Source organism: Colletotrichum siamense (assembly GCF_013390195.1).
Source record: "Colletotrichum siamense strain Cg363 chromosome Unknown KSG_Cg363_contig05, whole genome shotgun sequence".
NCBI classification, from domain to species: domain Eukaryota; kingdom Fungi; phylum Ascomycota; class Sordariomycetes; order Glomerellales; family Glomerellaceae; genus Colletotrichum; species Colletotrichum siamense.
The window spans coordinates 2,537,331-2,564,774 of NW_023501018.1; the positions used below are offsets into that span (position 1 = coordinate 2,537,331).

At 45.8% G+C, this 27,444-nt stretch overlaps 6 protein-coding genes across 6 annotated transcripts; 1 reads left to right on the forward strand and 5 right to left on the reverse strand.

Moving 5' to 3' along the window:
- Positions 1-5,083: 5,083 nt before the first annotated feature.
- rga4 (putative Rho-type GTPase-activating protein 4) lies at positions 5,084-9,017 on the forward strand (the record flags this gene model as incomplete). Its single annotated transcript, XM_036640105.1, has 5 exons — positions 5,084-5,161; positions 5,235-6,753; positions 6,825-8,633; positions 8,687-8,820; positions 8,874-9,017. 5 exons carry the CDS (start codon positions 5,084-5,086, stop codon positions 9,015-9,017), a joined length of 3,684 nt encoding a protein of 1,227 aa, XP_036494251.1.
- A 739-nt stretch (positions 9,018-9,756) lies between these two features.
- Positions 9,757-10,602, reverse strand: CGCS363_v008257 (uncharacterized protein; the record flags this gene model as incomplete). Its single annotated transcript, XM_036640106.1, has 2 exons — positions 9,757-10,433; positions 10,488-10,602. The coding sequence occupies 2 exons, from the start codon at positions 10,600-10,602 to the stop codon at positions 9,757-9,759; spliced, it is 792 nt and encodes a 263-aa protein (XP_036494250.1).
- A 1,678-nt stretch (positions 10,603-12,280) lies between these two features.
- Positions 12,281-12,841, reverse strand: vlmB-1 (Verlamelin biosynthesis protein B; the record flags this gene model as incomplete). The annotated part of the gene is made up of 1 exon (XM_036640107.1): positions 12,281-12,841. The coding sequence occupies one exon, from the start codon at positions 12,839-12,841 to the stop codon at positions 12,281-12,283; it is 561 nt and encodes a 186-aa protein (XP_036494255.1).
- Positions 12,842-20,120: 7,279 nt separating this feature from the next.
- prlL-19 (MFS transporter prlL) lies at positions 20,121-21,943 on the reverse strand (the record flags this gene model as incomplete). The annotated part of the gene is made up of 3 exons (XM_036640108.1): positions 20,121-21,097; positions 21,149-21,496; positions 21,556-21,943. 3 exons carry the CDS (start codon positions 21,941-21,943, stop codon positions 20,121-20,123), a joined length of 1,713 nt encoding a protein of 570 aa, XP_036494254.1.
- A 618-nt stretch (positions 21,944-22,561) lies between these two features.
- Positions 22,562-23,548, reverse strand: CGCS363_v008260 (uncharacterized protein; the record flags this gene model as incomplete). The annotated part of the gene is made up of 1 exon (XM_036640109.1): positions 22,562-23,548. The coding sequence occupies one exon, from the start codon at positions 23,546-23,548 to the stop codon at positions 22,562-22,564; it is 987 nt and encodes a 328-aa protein (XP_036494978.1).
- Positions 23,549-25,551: 2,003 nt separating this feature from the next.
- CGCS363_v008261 (uncharacterized protein) lies at positions 25,552-26,325 on the reverse strand (the record flags this gene model as incomplete). Its single annotated transcript, XM_036640110.1, has 1 exon — positions 25,552-26,325. The coding sequence occupies one exon, from the start codon at positions 26,323-26,325 to the stop codon at positions 25,552-25,554; it is 774 nt and encodes a 257-aa protein (XP_036494979.1).
- Between the last annotated feature and the right edge of the window lie 1,119 nt (positions 26,326-27,444).

Genomic DNA, 27,444 nt, shown 5'->3' on the forward strand with positions numbered 1-27,444 from the left:
AACCCGAAGTACTGGAGCAGAGTGCAGTATTTGGCGGTGATCAACGTCGTCCGATAATTAAGCTGAGTAGCAAGCTTCAAGTCTGTGTGTTGTTAACCGTGAGATAGCCGTGCTATCGCAAGCATGCCCAGAACGGCGTGAGTATGTACTCGTAGGGCGTTGCCGTGAACGCCGTGACGCCCTCACTTTTGCAGCCGGCGCAGGACCTGGAGGGCGTCAACAAGCCATCTGGCGGTACGAATGCGGTGTAATATGTACAGGATTCATGTTGCGTCAGTACGACTGAAAGGAGCAGGTCCAGGATCCTGCCGTAGTCGGGAAGAGAGGGCCCGAAATCGAGCAGCGGTATCCCGACTATGTCCACCCGCACGATGAGCGTTGTTGTTGTTGTTATTGTCCTCGTCGTTGTCGTCCCTGTCTTTGCTGTTGGCGGTTGGCAGGTTCAATAGTTGAAGACAAACGAGGATGGAACCGACAAAGCAACAGCAGAACGTAGCAGGCAAGCAAGACCTGCAGGATGGAATCTTGCTAATCTGGGTAAGAGTTCGCAGAGTTGCCAGCCTGAGGCGCTGACGGAGTCGCAATGGTAAGCTGCAGGGCTGTTGATAGCGAGGCCGTTCTTGGGCCTTGAAAGTTGAATGCGAGCCAGGAAGTCCCGTCCAGAAAGACGATGAGCGGGATGGAGTTGCGACCCACCTGGCAGCCCGATGGCCCGAGATTGGGCTCGACCAGGTCAGACGAGAAATCAATGGATTGAAACTTGAAGACACCATCTGTGAGCATGTGTACCTTAAGATATCATGACGACCGTTACTGGCGCAATCCACCAAAGGCGGCACGGCTCAATAGGTACAGTAGGTATAGAGTACAGTAGCAGTAGCGCTGGGTGCAAATAAGATGCAAGCTGCAGTCGCCGTCGACGATCTTGTTGTTCCATAAGTTGGGCGGCAGTCGAGGGCCGCAGGATCGACCACATGGATCGTGACGAGTAGCTTCGGGGTGCGAAGTCTACGAATACTGCGTATTACGTGCTGTCTGACTTATGAGGATATGCCCGAACTTCGAAGCTGTCCGACTCCCGGTGGCGCTGTAGCGGGGGGGGGGGGGGCCGTTTAGCTGAAACGTAGCTCTGTGGGGATTTCGGGACTCCAAGTCGTATTTTCATTTAGATGAGGTGGCCGAGTACGTACCTCGCTCCAAGTGCCTTGCTCAAAGTGCCAACCAAGCCTTCTCCCCTCGTCTCGTCTTGTCCGTCCTCTCCAGACGGCGCCTTCAGATTTGCAGACTTCACGCTTTATTAGACTTCAGACTTCTTTGCGTGAGACGTTTGCTCGATTGATGACAATCAGCCCGACACAGCGTGATGGTGCCACCCAAGTCAGCACAAGTCAAGTCAAGTCAAGTCATTCGCTCAGGGGCAAGGCGTTCGTTCACCGCCAGAAGGCTACACTGCACCTACCTACCTACCTGTCCTTACCCTAACCCGTTCCTCCGCATCGCGAACACTACGTACCTAGACTGACTGTGGTTCTAGTGTTAGCTGCGGCTGCACGAACTGCAGGGTGCTGGGCGAGCCCTGCTGCAGGCTGTTGGGGTCGGTGGAAGCTTGGCCGCTGATCAAAGGGCTAGACTAACACCATTTGGAGAACACTGAGGAATCACCACCTTCATCTGTCTTGAGGATAATGGAAACGCTTGTTCAACAAAGATCGAGCCACAGCCGTCTCGACAGCAAAACCCCCCGAGACCCGAACAAACTGCCTGACGCCTACAGAGTACAGTACTGTACTTACCCCAGGCCCGCAAACCTCGATACCACCTGACGTGACAGCCAGAGCCCGAGCTACGGAAACCAGAAACGACTTGGTTTCAACCGTAGCGTGTCGTGTCAATCAGCCCGCCCGCACCTCTCGTCGTCTGATACTTTTCGCCCTATGACTTGGTCCACAATCGCCATGCAGCATGCTTTGTTTGCTCCCGTCGTCTTTAACAGTCAGCCTGCGCGCACTGCAGCTCGGGATCAGCCATGGACCAGCCTTTAGAGGATTGAGGAAGTGGCACGGCGAATTGAGGCCTCTCCCGTTGGCTGCTATTATTGAGCATCCCGTCCCCCAAACGCCCTCAATCATCTGCAACCCCTTCTGCAACTTCATCTTCTTTGCTGGCCCGGGCGCCACCTTCCGTTAGGTTGGCTGTAACCGCCACACGGCTCGCTTGATGGATGGCCTCACTGGCTTTCCTAGGTAAGCTTCGATCTTGCTTCAGCTAGGCCTGCAGCTATGCCGCCAAAGACCAGTCCGTTGGCCGCCGTCCAGGTACATTACGACATCAGGAGCACAAGCCTCGAGGAGGGGCAATCAAGAAGACAGAAAGAAAAGAAAACCCCAAGAAGCAGGCAAAAGAAACGAAATGCCCCAAACAGTCGTTGCAAGCGCAACGGCCCTTTCATTACCGTTGATCCCGTCCCGCCTACCTTGCAACGATTCTCGAGTGTCGAGAAAACCAAGCCCAAGACGGGATGGTTCTGGCGATCAGTGTTGGCTAGTTGCATAAGTCCAAGCAGCTGCCGCTGGCTGGGGGGAAAGATGGGCGTTGAGTTGTGGCTGCTTTTGAACTGCTGCAGGCGAGCACCTCAACCTCAGTACGCAGTAGGTATGCAGACGCAATGCAGATCTCCAGTTGCTGTGCATGCCAGCTGGATGCATTTGCTTCCGCCATACCTATCCGTACATCGGTTGTTGTGTGTCTGTAGAATAATTAAACATGAGTGCCCACAGACATATCGAAGTGCAAGCTCACCACCACCAAAAGAGAAAAAAAAAAAAAAAAAAAAAAACCTCTCCCACACTGTCAGGCTGGAAATTCAAGACGCTTGCAATACGAATTGCAATTTCAACCTCATGCGTGGAATTCGCTGGAGGTGGAGAGGACTGTGCTGTGCAGGTGCTGTACCACAAGCAGGGGTAGCAAGTACCTCACATTCACAGCCCTTCAACTCAACGGCAAGTAGTGGCCCCTGTCAGATCCCCCAATACCCACCCAACACAATAAGCCGAGCTAGCCAGTGAAGAAGCTGAGGTGCCTGGCTGGAACAGAAGGCGTCCTTCTCTCCGCAGGTCTGGTCAGAGGGGAGGGGAGGGGAGGAGAGGAAACACTGTGAAGGAAAGGAAAGAAAAGGGGATCGAGGGGTTCCACCGGTCGTGCCACACTCCCGACTCTGGGGCGGCTTCACCTTCACTTTCTCCTCCTCCTGTCCTGTTTGCCATTGGGCTGTGCGTTATATGACTGTCATTTTATCTCCTCCGTGGGCAGAAGGGGGGCAAATAATGAAGAGACGAGAGGCAGAAGAAGTTTACATACTTTTGGAGGAGGAGGAGGAGGAGGAGGAGGAGGCAGAGGAGGCAGAGGAGGGATTTGTTCTGCGTCTGCAAAACAATGCAACCAAGTCACTCTTCCCATGCGGCAAGGTCGCCTGCTGCAGTGCACACCGCCAGGAGATACATGAAGCCTCTGCAGTGCCTGTGCAGAAGTACATGTGCCTTGGAGACTCGATACCTTGGCCAGTATTTTGTCGGCGCCCTGCATGCCAGATTCCCACACAAGCCACCAACATCAATCCAACAACGTACTGCGTAATTCAGGGTCAGGTACGGTAAGGTAAGGTAAGGTAAGGTGCCTACCTACCTGGGAGAGACAGAACCTCACCTCCGGGACTCCAAAGTAATGGAGGCCAACCTGGGAGACAGCGGTACCGTTGTCTGGCTGCCGTCGACCTCCCACTTCCACTCCCGCCCCGTCCCCCCCTCCGTACCGCACCGCCCCGACCGAAGGACTCCAGAAGTTCTCCTGTCAGACTGCTGCTCTTTCCACCTCCCGTCACCTTCTCCCGGCTCGCAATCCCCCAAAATCCACAATCGGTCTCACTCTCTTCTCCCCCCCAAAACCCCCCAAGAACCCCCAAACTACTGTCCACATACACGCACACACAAGTGTCCTCTCCTCTCCTCCCCCCCAATTCCACGTCAAGCGCCACCTTCCCACCTCTTCCCCTAGAGCCGTAGGCAGCGACGGCTTCCTCCTCCTTGTCCTTCGCGCGTGCACTAACATCCCGTCTTCCACATCATCTTCCGTCACTAACGCAAGGCCCGCGCGTGTTCCACACCCTGCCTCATTAGAGCACTCATTCACTCACTTGTACCTCCTTACGGGCCTGGACAGCCCCCCTGAACCTGTCCAAAGCACCCGTGCCTCTCTGATCCCTACGTGGTCCCTCCTCTCCTCGTCCTCTCTTCTGCTAAGCTGGTACCACCTGGCCAAGCCCTGGCTTGCCATAGTCAACATAGTCTCGCCCGTCCTCCACGTCGGCCGTCGCACCTCTCCATCGTCCCGACGATTCGAGGGCCTAGGTCCTGATCAAAATCTCCAATTTCACGCTTTCGTGTCAGCTTCAGCTATTGTTGTTTTCTTCTTCTGCTTCTTCTTCTTGGTATTGGTCTTGGTCTTGCCTCGTCTGCCAGACCAGGAGGTCAGCCGCCAGCTACTTCGCAGAGCAGCTCACCTTACCCTGACTTTGATCGACCGCCCGACGCCGCCCTTTTTCGCCCCCCTCAGAGGCACCGAGCCCTCGAGTATCCGTACCGCAAGTCCATTTTCGAAGTTTCCCCCCTTCGACGAATTACCTCAACCCGCCCAACCAAAAGTCGTACGAACCTACGCTACCTCGACGGTACCTCTCACCCCAAAGCTGCCACGCACCGCCACCGCTGCCCTGGTTCCATCTCCTGCTTTTCATCCCTCTATGTGGGCTGGCTACCATCGCGACCCCGAGCACATCACCGAGCGCCATCCATTCGACGCTATTCTCCCGACGTATACGCCTCCTTCTGTCGAGCTCCTGGCACGAGCCGCACAGCCTGCCGACCCCTTCCCTCTTCGTCGTCCCATGATACGACTTTTCTCGGTCGATCATTTGCTCACCGACCGTCCTGCTGCCGACGCAACGTTCATGATCCTCGACAAATCCCATCCCATCTGTTAGAAATTTGTCGTGACGACGTCCCGCTACGAGGACGAATTGCCCGTCATGGCTGCCGTCATGGAGGACTACTTGGAGAGCCCCATGGACGCTGACGACGTCTTCCCTTGCAAAGGCTGCGGAGAGGTATGATGGCCCACCCCCGTTAACTTCTGCCCGTCTGCGAGCACGTACTGATGGCGGTGCCCTACCCGACTAGATCCTAGAAGAGGGCAAAGCGTTCGAACTTGGTATGTCTGCTCAGCTGCTTCTTTTCCCCCTCGCCTTCCTCTACCTGCCCTACTCAGTTGCATGCTGTCCGCTCGGCGTCGTCTACTGTCTTGCCAATATCGCTATGCTATCCCCCATGGCCATGTCACCGGCAGTCTCCAAGTTCAACAATGCTAATGAGTCTCCTCCCGATGCAGCCGGCAACCGATGGCATCTCAACTGCTTCCGCTGCAATACCTGCGGCACTCTCCTCGACTCCGACGCGAACCTCCTCCTGCTCGGCGATGGGTCGCTCATCTGCAACAACTGCACATACAGCTGCAGTGCTTGCGGAAACAAGATCGAAGACCTCGCCATCCTCACTGGTGACCAAGCGTTCTGCGCGACGTGCTTCCGGTGTCGCAACTGTAAGAGAAAGATTGAGAACCTGCGATACGCGCGAACCTCCCAGGGGATCTTCTGCATGAGCTGCCACGAGTCGCTCATGGCAAGACGAAGGAAAAAATCAAAAGCAGCAGCCCAGGCCAAGTCGCGGGAGAAGGACGGGTCTCCCATGATAACCGACAAGTCCTTGCCCGCCCTTCCGCCCAATGCCATACCTCCAAATGCCTTTTCCGACACTCGAGTCGACCCTGATTCTGATACACCGACTGAATTGTCACCTCGACCCCGCCCCGCCTACAGCAGAAACGATTCGTCGTCCAAGAACAGCAGCCGACCATCGCGCTCCCCTGAGCGCCCTTCAGATAATGCTAAGGACGGGCTGTCTTTGCCCCCATCCAACTACCGCAACAATCGAAATTCGACAATCGTTGCCCCAAACAATCACGCCAGCGACACCAACGGTGGCGATGACGGCTTTTTCATCCCGGTGGCTCTGGATCCGTCACCGATTTCGAATACCGCCCCGCGTTCGACGTCGGAAAACTTGTCAGGCGCTTCCAAGAAAGACAAGGATTATTTCAACAGCGTGCCTCGAGCTAACACTGACAAAAAGAACGATTCCTCGGCTTCAACGCCGCACATTGCTTTCCAAGAGAAGGGTCGTCAGACTTCATCCGACTACGAGTCGGGATCGGTCAAGCTGCCGCTGCGCAAAACATCCAAGTCGTCGAGAGACCCTCGCGCATCAGTCAGCAACGACGAGAGGACACAAAAGGTGACCGCCGGCAAGCTTTCGCCATCTATCGATGAGTTCAAGTTGCAGGATGCGCCCAAGAGTAAGAAGTTGATCAGTCCAAGAAGCGCATCGCATTCCGCCGCCATGACCCCTGAAAGCGGAAGTGCCAAGAGCAGTGACGGTGTTCTGCGCAAAGACAAGGAGCCATTCCCGAGCTTGCCTTCGTCTGATTCTCCTCCTCGCATGGGCAACGGAACCCCGAGATCGTCCCAGGACTCGAGACAGCGAGATGAAGGCGATGTGCGACCCTCCATGGATTCCATCTCTTCATCTCGAACAGACGTGACGGCCAAGTCCATCACCAGAAAGGAATTGCCCACCCGCAACGGTTTGTGCTCTCGAACCCATGTTTGATATCGATGCAGGACGCATTGACTCTAACTTTTTCTCTCTCTACAGCTAACGGCAAGACCGTCGGCCCTGCTGGGCGATCCAACACATATGATGAGACAAGCTCATCGGGACTTTCCGCTGCCGCGCGCCCGAATATGACTGAGCACAAGCTCAGCGACACCTACATGCAGCCCCGAGCACCCCCGCAACCGCCTGGAGCTCCCGCGAAAACCCCCAAACCTCCTGCAAAGGATCAGGCGAATGCGTCAAGCGAAGAGAAGATTTCGCCCAAGCTACCGAGATGGAGTGCAGGTGGCGACTTCAGTATGGACGAGGACATGGCTAGGATCCTGGGCACTGACGAAGGTTCTTCATCGATACTTCGTCGTGTGTCAAACGCCGTTCGTCATGGTCGCACCAACAGCACCGAATCCAGCCACCCTCAAATGCCTCAGCACCCTCACAGAGTTACCGGCCACACAAGGAGTATTAGCGAGACCACCCGTGGTACACCATCCCCTCGCTGGCCAAAGACGCCCATCGCCGAGGATCCATCGAACCACGAGATTATCAGCAGTCCTATCTCGCTTCACTCAAGCGACGATCCAGCTCTGCTTAAGCGGCAGCTGCGAAACTCGGAAAACCGCGTGGCGGAGCTCGAGAGACAGTTCACATCTGAGAAGGACCTGAAGCGACTGAACAAGACCCTAATCGAGAAGCGCAAGACCGTCTCGGTGTTGGACACCCAGACTGAGATTATGATCAGGCAGTTGGAGGTACTGGCTGGATACGTCGAACGTGCGAAGGAAACGAAGAAGCCTGTGGATCCCCGCGATCTCGAGGACTCCGCGATCAAAGAGTTCGTGCAGAAGCTTGATAAGGTCAAGCAGACTATGAGCGCCGCTATCGAGCAGCTTCACGCCGAGCGTGACGAGTTGATCGACGAGAAGAACCAGGCTATCGCCGACAGAGATCGTGCTCTGCTCGAGTTTGAGCAGCTTTCATCCAAGAACGCCCAGCTCGCCGACATGAATAACGATCTCACCCACCAGATCCAAGAACGCTTCAAGTCTCAAATCGGGGGCGAACTCAAGTCACCCAACGGTCTAGGCATCTACAGTCAAAGCAAGGTGTTCTCTTCATCTAACTTGAACTTGGCGGACTCTGCTAGCATGACCACTACACTTGTCCACGAGACAGAGGAGCCTGTTGTGGAGGCCAGGCCAACGGTTGTGGATATTCGTAAGGCCCAGGTCAAGAAGTTCAACTGGAAAAAGGGAGGCAAGAGCATGGCGCAGAACGTGGCCAAGGGTGTCAACCGAGCCGTTGTCGCATTCCAGAATGATCGTGAGCGTGGCATACACCAGCCAGGGCTTACAGGCGACAATATCGGCTTGCCATACAACATGACCGTATCTCAAGTCGAAGCTCCGAGTACTCAGCTTCCGAACAACGCCCAGAAAGGTGCACCTTCGCAACAAAGCTTTGGTTTCTTCGGAAAGAAGGCTGCCGGCAAGTCGATGTCTACAACAAATGTGGCAACACCCGCAATTGCCGAGGCACCTTCTACTTTGTTCGGCTCTGACCTTGTTGAGAGAGCCGACTTCGAGCGCCGCACAATTCCCAGCGTTGTCACTCGTTGTATCGAGGAGGTAGAGCTCCGTGGTATGGACATTGAGGGTATCTATCGAAAAACGGGTGGCAACTCTCAGGTGAAGATGATTCAGGAAGGGTTTGACAAGAGCGAGGATTACGACATCTCGGACCCCGGCCTCGATATCACGGCAGTGACGAGTGTGTTGAAGCAATACTTCAGGAAGCTTCCAATCCCGCTGTTGACGTTTGATATCTACGACAGGGTGCTTGAGTCCAATGGTAAGTTTGTTCCCGAAGCAAATCGACCCCAAGTACTGACAATCTCTTCTCAGCCATCACGGATAAGACTGAGCGCTGCGATCACCTTCGCAACGTTTTCGGTTCCATGCCTGAGCGTCACCGCGACTGCCTTGAGTTCCTCATGTTCCATCTTGCGCGGGTGGCTCAAAGAGAGCCCGAGAATTTGGTTTGTCTTCTTTACAATGGCTTAGTGTGTGGTGTAGCTAACCGGCGGCTTAGATGTCTCCCAAAAACCTGGCGGTTGTGTTCGCTCCGACAATCATGAGAGACACCAGCCTCGAGCGAGAGATGACAGACATGCACGCCAAGAACTTGGCTGTGCAGTTCGTCATTGAGAACACCCATGCCATCTTCATCGATTAAACAGTTGGCCTTGGATGGACTATTGCCGTGTTGGAAAGAAGAAAACTTGTATATATCCACACCCCCATGACCTTACGCCTTCGACCGCTTTTCTTTTACCATTCCTAGCTCGGAGACGACCTGCCCATCGCTGACGGCCTTTGACTTTTCACATTTGGATTTCCGTTTTTTCAGTTGACCGTTGCCACGACTGCAGAAAAAGGGGCGTTCCATGCTAGGAAGCTTTAATGATATCCACATTTCTTGCCTCGGGGCACGGAAGGAGTTTCTTGTTTCTCGACGGCGGGTTTGGGAATAAGAATCGGCGGGACATGTTTACATTCGTTGCGAGCGCACTTTTTACTCTCACTCGTCGGCTTCCGAGTGCTGAGCATGACTTCATTTGTGGCGGGCTTTTTTTTAGCGAGCTGTCGAAGGGGTGGTGCAGACGATGACGCAGAGTGGATGACGAAGAATGAGGATGGCTGACGGGAGGCATGATAGCTGCACACAGGAGGGGTGACATTGCGGAACAAGGGCATTTGAAGCAGTACCGTTGCAAATATCAAGCGGATGGTTTAGCCATCTCATTTTCTGAGGAGAAAAAAAGAACCAAAAGCAACAAAAAAAAAAAAAGAACCGAATTTTTCAACCCCTCAATGCCTACAACCATGTAATATTTGACGTGTGGTATCAAACTGTGTAGGCAATTGAAAAAGAAATTTACGCCGCCATACTGTATGCGCTTCCAGGCACTTGCTCACTTGGAGTTGCCAACCATGCGCTTCACCTTCTCTAGCAATAACGAGCTCTCCCGGCCAAGCTTCCGTTGACCGTTCTCGCTGCCCTTGCGGGCCTTGGCCATGGCGCGACGGAACCTCTCACGCTCGGCGACCTTGCGCTCGCGCTCCTCGCGACGACGCTGGATCTCGGCGCGACGGGCCTCGGCCTCGGCCTTGCGTTTCTCGGCGTGCTCCAGCTGTTTCTCGTAGTAACCTGGCTTGCGAGGGCGGCGGGGCTTGCGCGGCTCATAACGGTCGACGCCCGCGTCGTCCTCGCCGTCCTTGCTGTCTGCATCATGGTTGTCTTCGTCTTCTCCTTTGCCGTGCTTGCGCTTGACGGCGATGGTGTTTGGGTTGGGTAGCTCGCCGTCGTTGGCAATCAGGTCTGAGCGGGTCGGGTGGACTTCTGAGGGGTCGGGGCCTGATGGCGTCGGCTTTTCTTCAGATTGTTCGAGTTCTGGTGACGTGGAGTCCACTTGAGGTGCCTCTGGTGTCTGTGGCTCATTCATGGGTTCGTCCTCATCGTCGCTAGAGTCCTTCGCGGCAAGCTGCTGCTTCTTGGATGACGATTGAGCAGCGAGCTCCCTCTCTTTGATCTTGGCGTATTGCTTCTTGATCTTGGCCTTGTGGATGAGTTCTGCCTTCTTCTTTTCGACTGTGAGGCCTGTTAGCGACTGAGATTGCTGTGTTCAGCAGACGGGAAACCCACCCTTTCTACGCCAGGGCCCCTCGGGCAGGTTCTCTGGGCCAACTCGAAAACCCTTTCGAGACTTTTTGGATGCATTCGAGGATGCTGCGCCCTCGGCGGCGCGCTTAGGAGCCATTTTCCGGGAAGAGAGGGCGTGTGTGTGTGTGTGTGTGTGTTGGGCGTTGGTGAGAGATGATCTCGGCGGCCGACGAGATACGAGTGCACCGCCTTTCTGCTTTGGTGAGTGGGTTTGTCTCGCGATTCGTCTGAGTGTCTGTAGATTGAGACTTGGTCCGAGTCAGTACCAAAAGGCACTGGGAATGTCTATGTTGAAATCCGGAAACGCGAGAGTGAGACGGCGGATGTAATTGAAGATGAAGGATGAAATTTTAGGTGGATCCGGGGCGAAGTCCCAGAAATCGAGTCCCAATTAGGTCTAGCGTGGTGGCCCGCTTTGGTCAGTCAACGTCTCGTCGTCGGAGCCGCAAGACGTATTCTGCAAACTTCACCTCACTCTCTACGTCTACGATATCGGCCAACATTGACGGCACCTACGGATAGACAGGTCTTTTCTACTCTGCTTCACTTGCTGTAACAAACTTCTTAAGCACTGCTTGATACCCTGTATACTCGACGCCCTGACTCGGCGGGTGTCGTAGGGACGCCTGGCATCCAAACTGGCGGGCATGAAAATGCAGCGTGAAGCGTTTTGCAGCTCCATTTCGAAAGACGTATCAAGTATTAGAAACCGACTCCTTACTTAGCGAGGTAGGCTTCTAGTTTACGTGCTTTCCACTGGTTCATTATCGCTGGAAGCCTCATCTTCCCTTGCAGGAGGGTAGGTAGTTAAGTATTATCAGCACGTTGGCCGGAAAACTCTGCATAAGAGGAAAACAGGAACCTCGTAGGCTAAGCTGCAAAATCAGGAGGCATCTGGCCCAGCAAGTATCGACAGTGTTTATGGGTCCACCTTCTGTGGTCATTGATAAGGTAGGTTGCTGATCCGTGGTTCCAACAACCCGGACAGCGAAGGCAACCACGAACCTCAGGTGCCTTCCCAACTCAACCCTCACACCCTGCTGGGACATTCGTGCAAAGGTATATGCCCCCTAAAAAAAAAGGAGAGCTCCCATCACAAGTTCGGCATTGATGCGAGCCTCTGGCTCAGTCGGTAAAAGCACAGTTGGCGTGCTCAGACAGAGGCCGTATAAATACCACCAAGTTCGAGTCTCTATTGACTTGTGTGTTCTCAACAAGCTCGAGGTGGCGCGCTATCGCAGCGCGTTGTTAAACTTTTGCCTTTTCTTCTTTTTGCTTTTTTTTATTTTTTTATTTTTTTTGGGGGTTGTAGAATTATGTCGATGTGAGATCCAGAGATGGTGATGGCGGCATGGTGTTTTGGTCAGAACGAACCATTTTAGGTGGTGGGGCGGATGCTCCCTGTGCGATTCTCTTGAGCAAATACAAATCTCCCGCTTCATGAAGCCCGACCCTCTATCTCAAAAAGAAACAAAAAAGTTCATTTAAACGTAAGGTGGTCATCTCAATTTACCGTTATCGCTGCACGCGGTCCCATTGATCAGTCCGCATCATACTCGTCATCAGCGCCACCTGGGACATCTTCTCATCCTCGATATCTACCGTTTACTTTTGCTTTTCTCCAGACTCTAATACCGAATTGGACCGTTCTTTCATGTTCATCACATCTACTCAAAACAATACCGGCCTTCCGATGTCTACTCTATACAAAAACCGAATATCTAGATACTTCCGGCAAGCTGCAGCTTCCCTTTGCGCACCACCCTTCTCATCACTCACAGCTTCTCCTTAACCTTGACATACAACGACTCCGCCTTGGCCAAGACCTGGCCGTCCTTGTCCTCAATCACGCCCTCGATCCAGTACTTGCGCCCTTCGACCCTTTTCACCGTAGCCACCACCAAGATGGTCTGCGGCGTCTGAACGGGCCTGACGTACTGCGTATTGAGATACGCCGTCATGTACGCCCCGTCTGGGATCAGCCCGTTGATCTTGTTTACCGGGAACACCAGCCCGATAACCTCGTCCAGAATCGTAGCCACGATCCCCCCGTGAGAGACATTGGGGTACCCGTTGACCCCGTGCCGCAGGGTCAGCAATGCCTTGACCTCGCGAATCATGTTCTCCCCGGAAGCAGCGGATGGCCGCTTGTACAGCGTTAGGAACGCCGCGATGGTCTTGTCGGTGTGCAGCGTTGTCGAAAAGAGCTCGTCTTCGGTGTCCTGCTTCGGGAACCGCGATGACGCCGTCTCGCGGACCGTCCCCGGCGCATCGATATGCGCCGCGGCCCATGGGATCGAGAGGAAGTGCTTAGCGTCAGGGTTTTCCGACTTCATGGTTGCTGTGGTTGTTATTGTTTTTGCCGCGGCGGCTGGTGACCGGTGAAACGGGACTGCTGCCAAGCTGTGGGTGATGGGCCGGATCTTGATGGAATTGATGTACTTCTTGAATAATAACATGACACACGGTCGCGCCTCACTAAATGTGTGATAATGGCTCCTTTCCACCCTGAGATCGATGGCAGACTGAATTGAGGATGGGGCTGTGAGAAGTCCACCTCCGGCGTTCGGATACCGAGTGACGGTAGATGAATGGGGCCGAGGTCTAATCAGATCCATCTCCACACATATCGCCTAGGGTCTTGCGAGACGGTAGTCGGCCGGGCCCGGGCCCGAGGCCCGAATCCCAGCCCGAATCCCGCCTTTATATAAGGGATCGGCCACACTACTTTATAGCTAGCTACGCCTAGTGCTTATAGCTAGATTAATTAAGCTACTTTATATAAGTTATAAGCCCTCTAAATACCTAAATCTATTTACTAAATAGTAAGGTTATTCCTAAGTAGCTATTAGGACTTTAACTTTATAGTTTAGTAATTACTATAGAGTAATTAATAGATTACTAAGCTATTAGAAATAATACTTCTAAGTAGAGGTTATAGCTATTATAATATATATCCCCTATTTATAAAATCTCTTTAGTTTTTAAACTACTAAAATTAATAATTATTTAATAATTACTATAGTTATATAGTAATAACTACTTAATAACTATTTAATAATTACTTTTAACTATTATTTAAATCTCTCTTAAATTACTAAATTAATTAAATAAAATAATATATCTTTAACTAATAATCTAACTTTATTTTCTTTTAGCTCTATTAGAAGGAGATTATTTTAGATTAACCTTTTTCTTTTTTTTACTATAAACCTTATAGTTAAAGTAACTATATAAAAAGTAGTTAATAAAAAATTAGATCTAAGAAGTTTAATATATAATACTATTTTTAAACTAATTAAAGTTATAAATTTTAAACTATAAGAGATTAATCTTAAGAATACTTTTAAAGTAATAAGATTATTTTTTTACTTAATAGCTAAAAAGATACTAAATAGATATAATAAAGATATAGTTTTTAAAAAAAATAAAGTAGTAATAATTAAAAATTTAAGTTTTTTAAGTAATTTAATATTTATAGGTTTTATATTTACTAAATAGTTATTTATAGAAAAGATTTAATATAATCTTTTAGAAGAAATAATTAATAATAGTTTTTCTATTATAGCTTTAGCTTTCTATATTTTTATTAAAACTAAAGAATATATTTAGAAGTTTAATAAGCTAGCTATAAGTAAAGTTTATAATAACTAGAATAGAATAACTAGAGTTAACTATAGTAATATTAAGGATTTTATATAAGATTTTTACTTAACTTTTAATAAACTAAATAGCTTTAGTATAAGCTTATTAACTATAGCTTTTACTTATAAACTTATTTAAAGTTTTAGACGTTTTAATTAAGTAAAAGTAGATATTATAGAGAATAACTTTATTATAAAACTTTAAACCTATAATAACCTCTTATAAGAACTTAGAAGCTTTAGTAAAAAGGAATAATATAAATAAACTTCTTAAAGTATTAATACTTTTTTAAATAAAAAGAGGTTTCTCTTTAAAAAGTAACTTTAAATAACTAAACTTAATAAACTATAGAACCTTTATACTTCTTATAATACTAAGTATCTTAAGAACTTCTATAAGTATAAAATATATAACTCTTATTATAGAAAGATAACTTAATACTTTAAGAAGTATAATAAGTATTCTTTTAAATACTTTAAATATTATACTTTAGTATATAATAAGTTTAAATATTTAAATAAACTACTAATAATTTAATAATTAATAATATAAGTATTTACTTTAGTATTTATTTTAGAAAGCTAAACTTAAGATAGTATCTTTAGAAACTTAAGTATTAAATAAAATATTAACTAACTATCTAAAGTTTTTATAAATACCTTATTAACTTAAGTTTAGAAAAGAACTTTTCTATTATTCTTAATAAATAACTTTAGAATATTTAATTTATATTTTAATTTTTAATCTCTTACTAGAGATTTATATAAAGTTAACTATATATAGAGAGTTAAGAAGTAACTAATAAAGATACTTAAATATTCTATTTATAATTCTATTAGTTAGACTACTAAAATAGAAACTAATAGTTTTTTTATATATAATACTATTAAGGAAGCTAATAAAGAAGAAAATAATAGCTAAGAAGTATAACTAAGCTAATATATTATATTTATAGCTTCTATTAAGAGGATAGATTTCTTTATATTAAATACTAGCGTTAATAAGTATATCCTTAATAATCTCTCTATTTTTAAGAAACTTTAAGATCTCTTTTAAGGATTAATTATAAACTATATAAGTAGAAAAGACTAAATTAGCTAAGCTATTAGTATAGCTAAAGTAATTACTATTAAGCTAAGTAGTAAAAAAACTACTTTCTAACTATATAATACTCTCTATAAACCTTATAATATAATATAAATTATTAGTATTAATTTTCTTTAGAAGATAAGTATCTATTTTAATAGTTTAGATAATATCTTAGTTTATAAAAATATATCTAAAGCTATTACTAACTTTAAATAGGATATATAAGTCTCTTAGCTTTAGATCTATCCCTCTAATTAGGGTAATAAATTTAGCTCTCTTAGGTTAAATTATTAAACTTTTTATATTTATCTAAAATATCTATCTAGAGAAATAATTATTACTACTATAAGAAATATTAATATAAACCTCTTTAGAGTACTTCTTATAAAATATAAGTATTATATTTACTTTATAGTAAAGTTAATATAATATACTAGTAATAGATAATAAGAATAACTAACTTAAGCTTTTTAGAAGCTTTAAATTAATTTCTTAGAACTAATACTATAAAGCTTTAGAGGTGTTATTTATAGCCTCTATATTATAGAAGCTTTTTTAATTTATAGATAGTTCTAAATATTTAAATTAAAGAAAGATATAGCTATTTAGCTATAAAGCTAGTTTCTAAAAAAGATTATAGTAATAAATAGTATTATTTACTTCTCTAAAGTTATTATAGATAATAATATAGCTCTTCTTAAAGTAATAAAGCTTTTTACTTAAAAATAAAGCTTCTATTTAGAAATAGTAGCCTTAAATTATTATTAATAGAATAAGAGGGTAAAAAGTTTTAATAAGGCTATATAATAGAAAGTATAAGTAATATATATAAAAGCTAGCTTTCTTAAATCTTTCTAGCTTTAGTTAATAAAGATTTCTATTAAAGTTAGTAATCTATTATCTAATAGTAAGAGTAATATTAATCCTTATAAAAAACTAATAAATACTTTTAATATATCTCTTACTATAAAAAAACTATATATATACTATCTCTACTACTAAAGCTATTAAGCTTATATCTATATTTACTTAGATAGCTATCTATATATAAAAAGATAGAAAATAAAGCTTAAAGCTAAACTTAGAAGATTTATAAGATATAATAGCCTTTATAGTAATATTTTCTATATTTTTATTAAAAAAACTAATAGTATTTAATAGGTAAGAGATATAATATTTAAAGAAAATAAAGGAGAGCTCTCTTTAGTTAAATTTAATAATTTATAGCTAAGAGAAGAGGTTAAGCTAGAAACTTATAAGTATAGTAATAAACTACTAATTATAACTTATAAAGCTAAGTTTTAGCTTTATAACTTAAATATAAAGTTATACTATTATATTTATTCTATTAAATAAGAATAACTATAAAGGGAGGAAGATAATTTATACTTAGAAGATACTTAGGAATTAGAGGGTAATAATAAATAAGAATAAGAAGATAAGCTTCTTTAAGAATAAGAAGAAGTTAGTAGAAAGAGGGGTAGTTTACTAATTTTAGATCTAGAACTATATATATTAATATAAGATATTAGTATTATAAATATATAGGTATAATTAATACTAAAAGAAGATTTTCTTTTATATTAATATTTTCTTACTACTTTTTTAAGTTAAAGTTCTCTTATTATCCCTTATTAGTAATAAAGTTCTTTTATTATATTATTATAGCTAAGATCTTTTATTATTTCCCTCTAAATACCTTAATTAATATAAAGAAGACTAAGAGGAAGACTAAAAAGTAATAGTAGAGGCTTTATCTTTATAAGATTATTAAGAGTAACTACTTTTTTTTTAGTTAAATAACCTAAATATTTAGAACTTAAATATTATATAATATAAAGAAGTTTAATAGGGAATTTAGTAAGATAAAAGCTATAGAAATTAACTTAATTAATAATAAAATAGATTAAGAATTAGTTATTTTTATTTTTTTAGCGTCTAACCTATTATAAGCTTTTAGCTTAGAGATTTACTTATTTATAACTTTTAAGAAATAGGAAGTAATAGAAGAAGGACTTCTAAAGTTAACTATTTTTAATATTATAAAGATTTAAGTTAATAACTTATAGGGGATAGATTACTAATAGCTTAAAGAGCTTCTAAATAGCTTTAAATATCTCCTAAGTAAATAAGTATATAATAAGAAGGTTATTATAGATAGAAAACTTAATAGAGTTAAAGTAAGATAGGTTATCTATAGTAACTTTTAAAATAAGGATAATAAGATAGTTTATATTATTATTACTAATTTTATTACTTTATAAATCTTTTTACTAATTATAGTATTTAAAGATTTAGAACTTTATTAAGTTAATATAGTTATAGCTTTCTTAAATACTTTTATAAGAGATTAAGATATCTTTATTACTTAACTTTATAAGTTTAATAATAGATCTAATTAGTTCTATAAATTAAAAAGAGCTCTCTATAAACTAAGAGAATCTCCTCTTCTTTAGTATAAATAAATTATTATTATCCTTAAATAATTAAAGTTTAAACTACTACTAAAAGAACTTTATATTTTTATTAATAAAGATAGTATTATAATATTACTTTATATTAATAATATACTTATTATTATACTTAATATTAAGTAAGTTAATAACTTTAAAAATAACTTATATAACTTCTTTTAAATTAAGGATTTAAGTAAAGTATAATAGTTTCTTAGGTTTAAGATTATTTACTACTATAAAATAAGATAACTTTAGATTTTATAGGCTAAATATATTAATAATATACTAATAGAGAAGGGTATTACTAGATATAACTAAATACCTTACCCCCCTAGTAATACTTAGTTACTAAAGATTATAGAATAATATAAAACGCTTATTAAGATATATAAATATTAAAGTAATCTAAGTAAGTTATAGTAGATTATAAATAGTATATAACTAGATATTATAATACCTATAAGTAAAGCTACTAGAGATTAATAATATACCTCTAAAAAGTATAATAAACTATTAAGATTAATATAGAGATATCTTTATAGTTTATAATAACTAGTACTCTGCTTTAGTAGCTTAAGTTACTCTATTAATAACTTTAAATTATTAGCCTTCTATAATATTAGTTAATCTAATTATAAAAGAATAAGTAAGTTAATAGCTAGTTATATAGTTATATATAGAGGAGTATTAATTACTTAGAAATTAATATTATAATTATTTATAGCTATATTAACTTATAAAGCTAAGTAGATAAATCTAATACTTAGAAAGAAAGCTTTACTATATATTATAGATCTCTTCTAAGGGATAAATATCTCTATTTAATTACCCCTCTAAATATATATAGATTTTATAAATACTTTTAATAATTATTTATTAGGTAAATAGTCGCTTAAACTACGCTATATTAAGATTAAGTATTACTAGATTATTAATAATATTAGTAATAAAAACTTTAAGATTAATTATATCTTAACTTATAAGATAGTTACTAATAGCTTTACTAAACTATTAGTAGTAGAGAAGTATTATAACTTTATTAGAATACTAAGTTTATTAAAACTACTTATAACTAATAATAAGTCCTAATCTAAAGATAATATTTTAGGAATTAATCTTAATTAAGTTTTTTCTATTTATTTATTTCTTTTATATATAATAACTTTATTCCCTTATATCTTACTAACTAATTAACTTTTATAGTTAGACTTTATATTATTTTAATTACCTTAATTTGCTCTTTTTAATAGTTAAATTACTAACTATAAAAATCTTCTATATAAGAAGTTATTTAATAATAAAAGCTTAGAAGGTAATTAAAGATTTTAACTTTACTAAGTTATAAGTTTATTATTAAGTTAGATATCTTAGTTAGTATTTCCCTAAGTTATAACTATATTAAGTTTAACTAATAAAAAGTTAATTAATTTTAGATTTAAATAAAATTAATATAAGTTTAAAGTTTAAAAGAGTAAAAGATTAATTAACTAGGTTTTAAAAATATTATAAAAAGATTAATCTTTAAAGTATTATTAATTATAAACTATTATATTTAATACTTAACTAAATTTAATTAATAGATTAGAGGAATAATAATAAAGTTTTATAAAGCTAATTAACTACTTAAGAATTACTGCTTTTAATAAGAGAAAATTACTTAAAATATAAAATCTAAAATTAGACTAAAGTAAATAGTTTTTAGACTTATTTAAGTTAAAAATTAACTCTATAAGGAGGTTTTAAATAGTAAACCTCTAAGTTATTAGCTTAGAGATTTAATTTAAGTTAAAAATAAAAAGTAATATTAACTATACTAAATAACTATTTAATTATTTTTATAGAAATAACCTAAGTAATAATTATAATATTAATTAGCTATATAAAAGCTAGAAGGGGTTAAGAAGTATTTTAAAATTAAAATAAAATAATAATAGTAATATAGAAAAGTAAGAATAATATATAGAAATAAGAATAATATAAAACTACTATATAATTAATTAAATTACTACTTTAAAATAGGAATAGCTTTACTTAAAGTATTAGAAACGTTAGCTAAAAAGGGGGTATAAGATAGTAGTTAGCTAAGCCTAAGCTTAAGGCCTAAATCCTAGCCTAAATCCCACTTTTACGTAAGGGATTAGCTACACTACTTTGTAGCTAGCCGCGCCTGGCGCTCATAGCTAGATTAATCAAGCCACTTCACGCAGGTCTGAACTTGGTAACTGGCCCGTGCACGGGGTGTTCATGTCGACTTGGGACCTTGGCTCCAATAGTTTGGATGAGGCGTAGCAACTGTCCACAGATGTGGAAACGTCTGCGCTGATCTTCATTGGCACCCTAAATGACGCGTTCTAACATCATGTCGGCAGAGATAAAACCCCCTACTCAGGAACTCAATTGTCCGATGATAATGTTTTCCAGGCTATCAAAGTATGTATCTGAAGTTTTCATTCACTGTCTTTGAACGCCCAACAGAACCGACGAGGCCTTGTTCTTCTTCGACATCAACGCTGTCTGCGGTTGATGCGTCTATCTTTCGGTTCAAGAAGCCGAGGTAACATCTTAGGATGAGCGCGAGAACAGCTACAGCGAGCATCGCGCATGCGCAGGTTCGCATGCCAGGCGCATAGAAGGGTGCATCTCGATCCGGATACAACCTCGTCCCCACGATTGGTCCACATTGCCCAATGAATTGCATCAAGGCGAATCCACCCCCTTGCCTACTTTCGGAGGGCTGGTTATTGATGCTCCATGCGATGGTGAGTGTCACCACGTTGAAGAATCCTATCGCAGCGGGATACACAGCCAGGTAGCGCAGCGGCGGAGGCAGGCCGAATGGCTCTGAAAATGCCAAGGCGGCATATCCAGCCGCCGATGCGAGAGCGTGGAAGATTATTGGGCCCGATCGAATCTGAAATCGGTCGGATAAGTGTGCCGTCAGCAAAACAAAGAGGAAGGCCAGAAAATAAGGAGGTACACTAAGCCCCTGTGATTCCAAGCGGGAGTGACCCATCTCGTGAAGAATCTTAGGCAGGAACACGGGCAGGGAAGAGTACGCCATGTTGGTTAGAAAGAACATTGCAGCCGTCAACCAGGCCATTGGATCGCAGAGGATGACAACCACTTCGCGAAGCTTCAGACCAGGGGCCTTCTTTTCGCCACGTGTCTGATGCGGTTTCTGATGTCGAAGTCGGAGTCGTGCCACTTTGCGTTCTCGTGCCGTGAGATACGGTGCCGTCTCCGGAGTGTCCGGGATAATGTGCCAGGCAGCTACAGCTACCAGGACGGAGGGGAACCCCTCGACTAGAAAAAGTAGGCGCCACGGAGCGATTGGGCCATATTCGGCGAAATTGATGATCAGCCAGGCCAGTGAAGACGCAAAGGTTGTCGCTAGCGGCGCAGCTACACATAGTCAGTGCCTTGAGGCGGTGGGCGTTGTCGAGTCAGACGAACCTGATATGAAGATAGCAGTACGGAACGCAAGTTCCTCCCTCTTGAAAAAGAAGGACAAATAGAACGGAATCCCAGTGAACCCTGCTTCTCCAATTCCCAGTAGAACGCGGAAAAAGATGAGCATTGGATAGGACACGGCGACTGACTGGAGCGCAGCGGTCAAGCCCCACGATAAGACAATCATGGAGACGTATATATGCGCCGGAATAAGCTTCCACAATAACGACATCCATTCGAAGGCGATGTACGCGATATAGAAGGCTGTCAGCGTCCATTCGTACCATCCATCCCAAGGCGGCTGCGATTGAAGATCCTCATCCATGCCTGCGATGCGCGCGTTGCCAATATCTGTGTGCGACATGTCATTAGCATCAACATGGCTAGAGGTGTTGTAATGGTAAACAAACTTGACCGATCCAGAAAGCTCAGCATGAACAGAAGCGCCACGAACAGAACCAACCGTCTATCGAATTTGCGAACAACTGCGCTTTCCTCATCTGGGGTATATAGTTGAAAGCTTGAAACGGTGCTGTTGCTCATCCGTCTCCGTGAAGAAAACGGGTCGTCTTCGCCTCCATCGTCCTTCTTTCCTGCTGGGTTTACCAAGCTCTTGAGCTCATAGGCCTGGCCTCCACCGAGCTCTGCCTCACGGAATTGCAAATCCCCTTCCGTATCGTCGAGCTCGAAATTGCTGTCCAAGTCGAATTCGGCTGTTTGGGCGACCGATGGCGACGGCGACGTTTCGCCGGCCCTCGAGGAGGCGTCAGGGACGCGAAGCCTCGAGAATTGGGCCATGATGAGATATCATACGTATCGATGTGTGCGAGAACGCAAGGTGGTCACGGTCCGTGACGGAGGGGAACTGTTAATTAAACCATGGAAACAGCAAAGGCTGCAGCTGGCCGACTCGTGCACCAATTCGCACGACGCAAGCAGTGTAGGTAGCCGCACAATCGCATGGGAGAAATGGGCGTTGGGGATGGCTTTAGTCCATGTTGGTGTCTCGAAGGAGCGAGCTGGGCGCGTTCCTGCTAAAATACCTGGAACAGCCATACAGCTCAGGTGAGAGGCCTCGGCCAATGACGTAGCAAGCCAACCCCTGCCATCGCAACGCGGAAAGCTGGGGTTGCAGGGGGCGCTCATTGCGGCTGCAGTTAGTGGACTGAGGGAGGACGACGATCAAGGCGGTAATAAATCATGGCAGCTTTCCATCATTTTCTTTTGAATGTAAACAAATCTTTTATTATTCGCCGTCGCTTTGTAATAATGCTCCCTTCCGTAGAGTTTGCTCGGCCAGAATTGGGGATATCATGAGGCCGATGTTGCGTGGTGTTCGGGCCAGAACAGCAAATGCAACGATTACACGCACATGATAACAAGCCTTCCCCGATGCGCTCCGTAGACTAAGGGCTTTCATGGCTCGTCTTTTTTCCCAAAGAGCCTCCTGAAGCCACCACCCTTGGGCGTCTTGGGCCTAAAGTCCATAGATGGCTTCGTTTGTAATAGTGCTGGCGTTTCCCCCGTGTTCATGTTGGGGTGCTGGAAAAGGGTGCCATAGGGCAGTCCCGCCTCCTTTGGCGAGACTTGTAATTGCTGCGGGGACATTGCCGACGCGAATTGGCTGGCCGGTACGCTTGATATGTACTCCTTGGGCGAGGCTGCCGGTCTCGAAGATGGGCCTGCACTCCTGTCGCGACCCCTCGGAGTCTCGCTTTCTGCATCCCGTGGGTCGTCGTCCCTCGCTTGCTCCTTGGCTGCACCCATATCTTCGGGGAAGTCGCGCACCTCGTCACCACAGACCACGACATACCATCGGATATCTTCACCACGTTGCAGCTGATCCCTCAGCTTCTCAAACCATCCTGCCTTTTTCCCCGATGTCGAGCCCTTCTTGGCCTTGTAAAACTCATCACTCGGGGTGCTGGCCATGGCCTTTGTCTCGCCCAACCGCTCTTCATAGCGCATGATCTCCTCCGCGATTGAGTTACTCAAATCGATGCGCACGACATGGTCGGCGACGTAGGCGTAGGGGCGGCTGACGTAGCTCAAATCTGTCGGGTCGTATTCTTCGAGTAGCTTCACGGCACTCCAGTTGTTCTGCAACACATCGTCCTCCTCGGGAGGCACAGTTGAGGGTGGCACATCATATTCGTTCCTGAGAACACCAGCTTTGAGAGGCTTGGACTTGTTCCGCTTCTTCTTTTCTCGTTGGGCTTCGGTATCTTCGGGAGGTGGTTCGGGGAGAAAATCGAAGAGGGAGTAGAAGGATTCGAGAATAGCGGGAGAAGAGTTTGGCGCTATGATCCATTCCGGGGCGGCATCATCGATATTTTGCACAACGACAAAAACTCGAATACTTCGGCGGTCCCAACGAAAGCCGTGACAGAGATAGGTAGGCATGGCGGGTAGTTGCGATAGAGCTTGGATGGGCGGGGAGGGGTTGAGAAAGATAGGACGAAGCAGCGGATTGGTGGGGGAACGGAGGGAGCGCAGGGGATACGGGTACGATAACGAGCGTGAGGCGGTGGATGACCCCGGAGCTGGGGGGTCGGCCGGGAGCTCGAATGGCCAAAGGTTGAAAGATGAACAGGTCTTTTCGTTGGCGTCGACTTTGTTGATGCCGTTCGGTATCAAGTTACATGAGGTCGCCTAATTGAGGCGGGCTACGCCGACGATGGCAAGTCGTGACGACGGCGGACGACGATGGTTTGTCGGTCGTGGTTGACGAGGTGGTGGTCGAGCAGAGCAGGGCAGCGCAGAGCAGGGCAGCGCAGAGCAGAGCAGGCGGGCAGAGGCTGGGAGAAAGGATCAAGATGTGAAAAGCAAGACGAAAGGCTGGTTGCCGACGGGCGCTGAGAGTGGTACGCCGTGCATTATTCAATTTGCGGCCGAGGAAACATGGCTTGTCGCATCGCTCACGCTGGGCTTCGGGGCAACGTCGTGGGCCGACCAATGGCTCCGGACTGGGCGAAGGCGAGCTCGCGTGTTGAGTGGCCAGATGGTGAGGCGGGAGCTGGGAGAATAAGCAAAGATGAGGCCCGGTCGAGGTCGGGTGGTGCAGAGCAGAGCAGAGCAGAGAGTGCAGCGAGCGAGTGAGGCGAGTGAGTGGGCGTGGGAGAGAAAGAAAGAAAAAAGGGCAATTAGGAAAACCAAGTGGACAGGAATGGAAAGTGAATTGATTGAAGGTTCTCCCGGTCGTGCTCCTGCTCCTGCTCACCTTGGGTGCCCAGGTAGGTACCTAGGTATGGAAGGTACCTAGGTGAGGTCGGGCAGCTGCGACCTGCTTGCGCCAGTATCAGACGCCACTGTTAGCCCACTGCCTTCCAGGTTACCTACCTAGGTAGGTACCTTAGGTAAGTAGTGGATGGAGCCCGTACCTTAGGTGCCTTACTTGGTTGAGATAGGTACTTAGTCGAGGTGCCTACCTCAGGTGCCTTAAGTAATGTAGATGCCGTCAGAGGAATGAAAGAAGAGACAGATGACGCCCAACTGGACGCACTCTTGGGTGTCCTCCTTCATAAGCCTCATCCTCATGGTCCAGGGTGAGAAAATCCCCGAAAGCTGCACATCACCATCTCTTGCCATTCGCAGGCCGTCGCTCGCTTGACCTCAGCGTTCGAGGCCCACACCGCATGCAACCTTGCCCTGAACAGCTTTCACTTGTGCATGTCATCGCAGCCGAGGTTTACCACCCTGCCACTTTCATGTCCGTCCTACGGATACCTCGAGAGCTTTCGCCTGGACCACCTACCTGTCCTTGCCTTGCGGATGCCAATCGGTCTCGCAACCTTGCTAACCACATTGTACTGCATCGTAGGTAGGTTGCGGAAATGGTAGACTCCAAGCCAGATCCGAGGCCAGTGGATGGACACTTTACCTTCGTCACCCCCGACCAGGCACTTGCCCTCAGCCCGTGTGAGTTTCCAGGCCAATCATCACTTGCGAAATGATTTGAGATTTGCCAATGGGGGCATACGCGTTCGTCAACTCTAGCGAAGCGCGGCGGGCGGCATAGTTTCAAGAGCCCATGAAACTGGGGAAGGGAACACGATGAAGCTTAATCCCTGATCCAGTAACGTCTCCGCGTCGCTCGCTGCCAATGCAATGCCAATGACCGCTGCTGCTGCTGCTGGACGTACGTACACGGCCCTGCCCAGGAACACACTCTCGCCCACGCACCGAACACGCGGGGTAACCAAAAATCTTCCCTCCCATCTCGACCGAAATGTGTCATGCCCTATCGACCCAGCTGTCAACCAAGACTGACTGACACTGACTTTGACCGGCCCGAAGCTCACATGCACCTGTTGAGCGCACAGTCGTTGACACGTTCCTCGGAAACCTCGACGAGTTTCGCGGGGTAAGCATCAGTCCAGTTGCTGCGAGACATGCCTCGTAACGGCTCAAAGAAGCACCGCAGCAACACCCGCACTCATAATCAACGCGAGAGCCACTCTCGTCAATGTTCGGCTAGACCCGCTAGGTGGGGCCGATTCAGACGGCACCGCTGTTCGGGAAGCTGTCTCCGCCGGCAGCGACGTGCCGTCCGTGACGCCTGCGGTGGGACTCCTCAGCGAGGTCGTCGGCTCCGAGGACTCGGTCGGCGTCGGGCTGCTGAAAGGCTGGCACGTCTGCGTCCTCCACTCCTGTGATTCCACCGATAACAGATACGATGCCTCCCGCGCACCTCCCTTGTTAGCCCCCAATTTGTCCAGTCCAGCGGTAATAGCCACGACGACCGATCGTGCCTCCACGAAGCACGTATTGACGGGGCTTCTCGCACCCGTCATTGTAGAGCTGCCCGAGGTGGTCTCCACCGAACACCATCCGTATTGATCTGAAAGAACATCGTCGCTGCCGGTACCCAGATCGCAGCTCCAAAACTTGGTCGTCCCTGCAGTTGCCGTGTTCGTCCCCGCCCAGAGAGAGCCTTGGTGATGGGTAATGTTGACCGGATAGTATCCCTCATTCTGACATGCTTCGTTTGCGGTAGGGCAAGCGACCTGGTAGGTTGTGTCTGTTGGGTCATAGCTCACGACGGAGGCCTCGAGACTGCCTGTCGGATGAGAGTCGTAAACGAAGAAGAACCGGGCTGGCGCCGTGATGGAGGCTGTCGACTGCGCATTGGCAATTGAAAGGAGCCCTGCGCCCCAAAAGATGAGACGAGCTCTCTGCATCGTCGACCGTCAAGTTGCCAAATGGTGCTTGAGAAGCACGTGACTACGGCGGGCGATGTGAGCCGATGGTGTAAGGGAGACGCAATGGCGAAAGTAGATTGAGCGCATTGCAGGACTTTGTATCATTCGTGAGCGTCCCTTATACGCAGGCAGCAGAGGTCATTTCACGAAGCAGCCAGGGTCGCATTGCCCGACTTGTGAGAGACTGGATGCCTGAACAGGCTTACTAGGCAAATACCCCTTCCGCCAAGGTAAAAATGAAATGATCAAACTTCGTCTGAGGTTTCTACACCTAGGTTGGCGACGTGATGCTCATGGTTCTTTCTTCGGTCAGAAATTGCAATTCAGATGCGATCAAGCCGCCAGTCTCGAGTCAACGGAGCGGAGGGGTGATTCCATCTGGGAGCACGTCCAACAATCACATCGAGACAGTCTGTGGGCTTTATGAACATGATGGCTGACAGCCGAGTCGGCGGTTCTGCCCTTGTTCACGACCTGTCGTCCACTTCTTTCTCTTGGCGCCTATTCGTAGGCTCGGATTGGGGAAGGTATCTCCAGTGGAGCCAGGTTACAGTGAAAGAAAGCTCGATCGGAGAGGGTGTGTTGAATCCCGGGATTCTGTGCTGCCTAGATGCTATTTCCAGGGGTCCAGGCACACTGATTGGACGCTTCGCCTCGTAAAGCCACAAATGGCTTGGCCGATTTGGCGGGGGCTGCGGGGTCTGGCGAGACTACCTAGGTAACAACAGAAACAGGGGGCTAGAAGCTCAGACCAGCTCCAAGCTGGCCCTCCTCACACAGGGTCATCCTGGAAGAATTGCCCATCTTTTCATCCTTTCATAGCCAGAGCCTTCTTGCTGCTCCCGCAAGTAGAAAGAAAAGTCGAAAATCTGCAGATTATTGGGAAATGTCGGTCAAGAGCCGGGACCGACGAGGTGATGTCTTGTACATTGGTAGGTTAACGATTGCCGGGAGGTTTTCTATTGATCCTTCAGCCCGTCTGACCTGCCTGTTTTCCGCCCCCCTGCTGGGACAGAGAAGGGGCTGAAGAAGACGAGAGAGATAGGATTCCATCAGCCAAGACGAACCTGACAAATGCGGCAACCCTTCCACGAACCG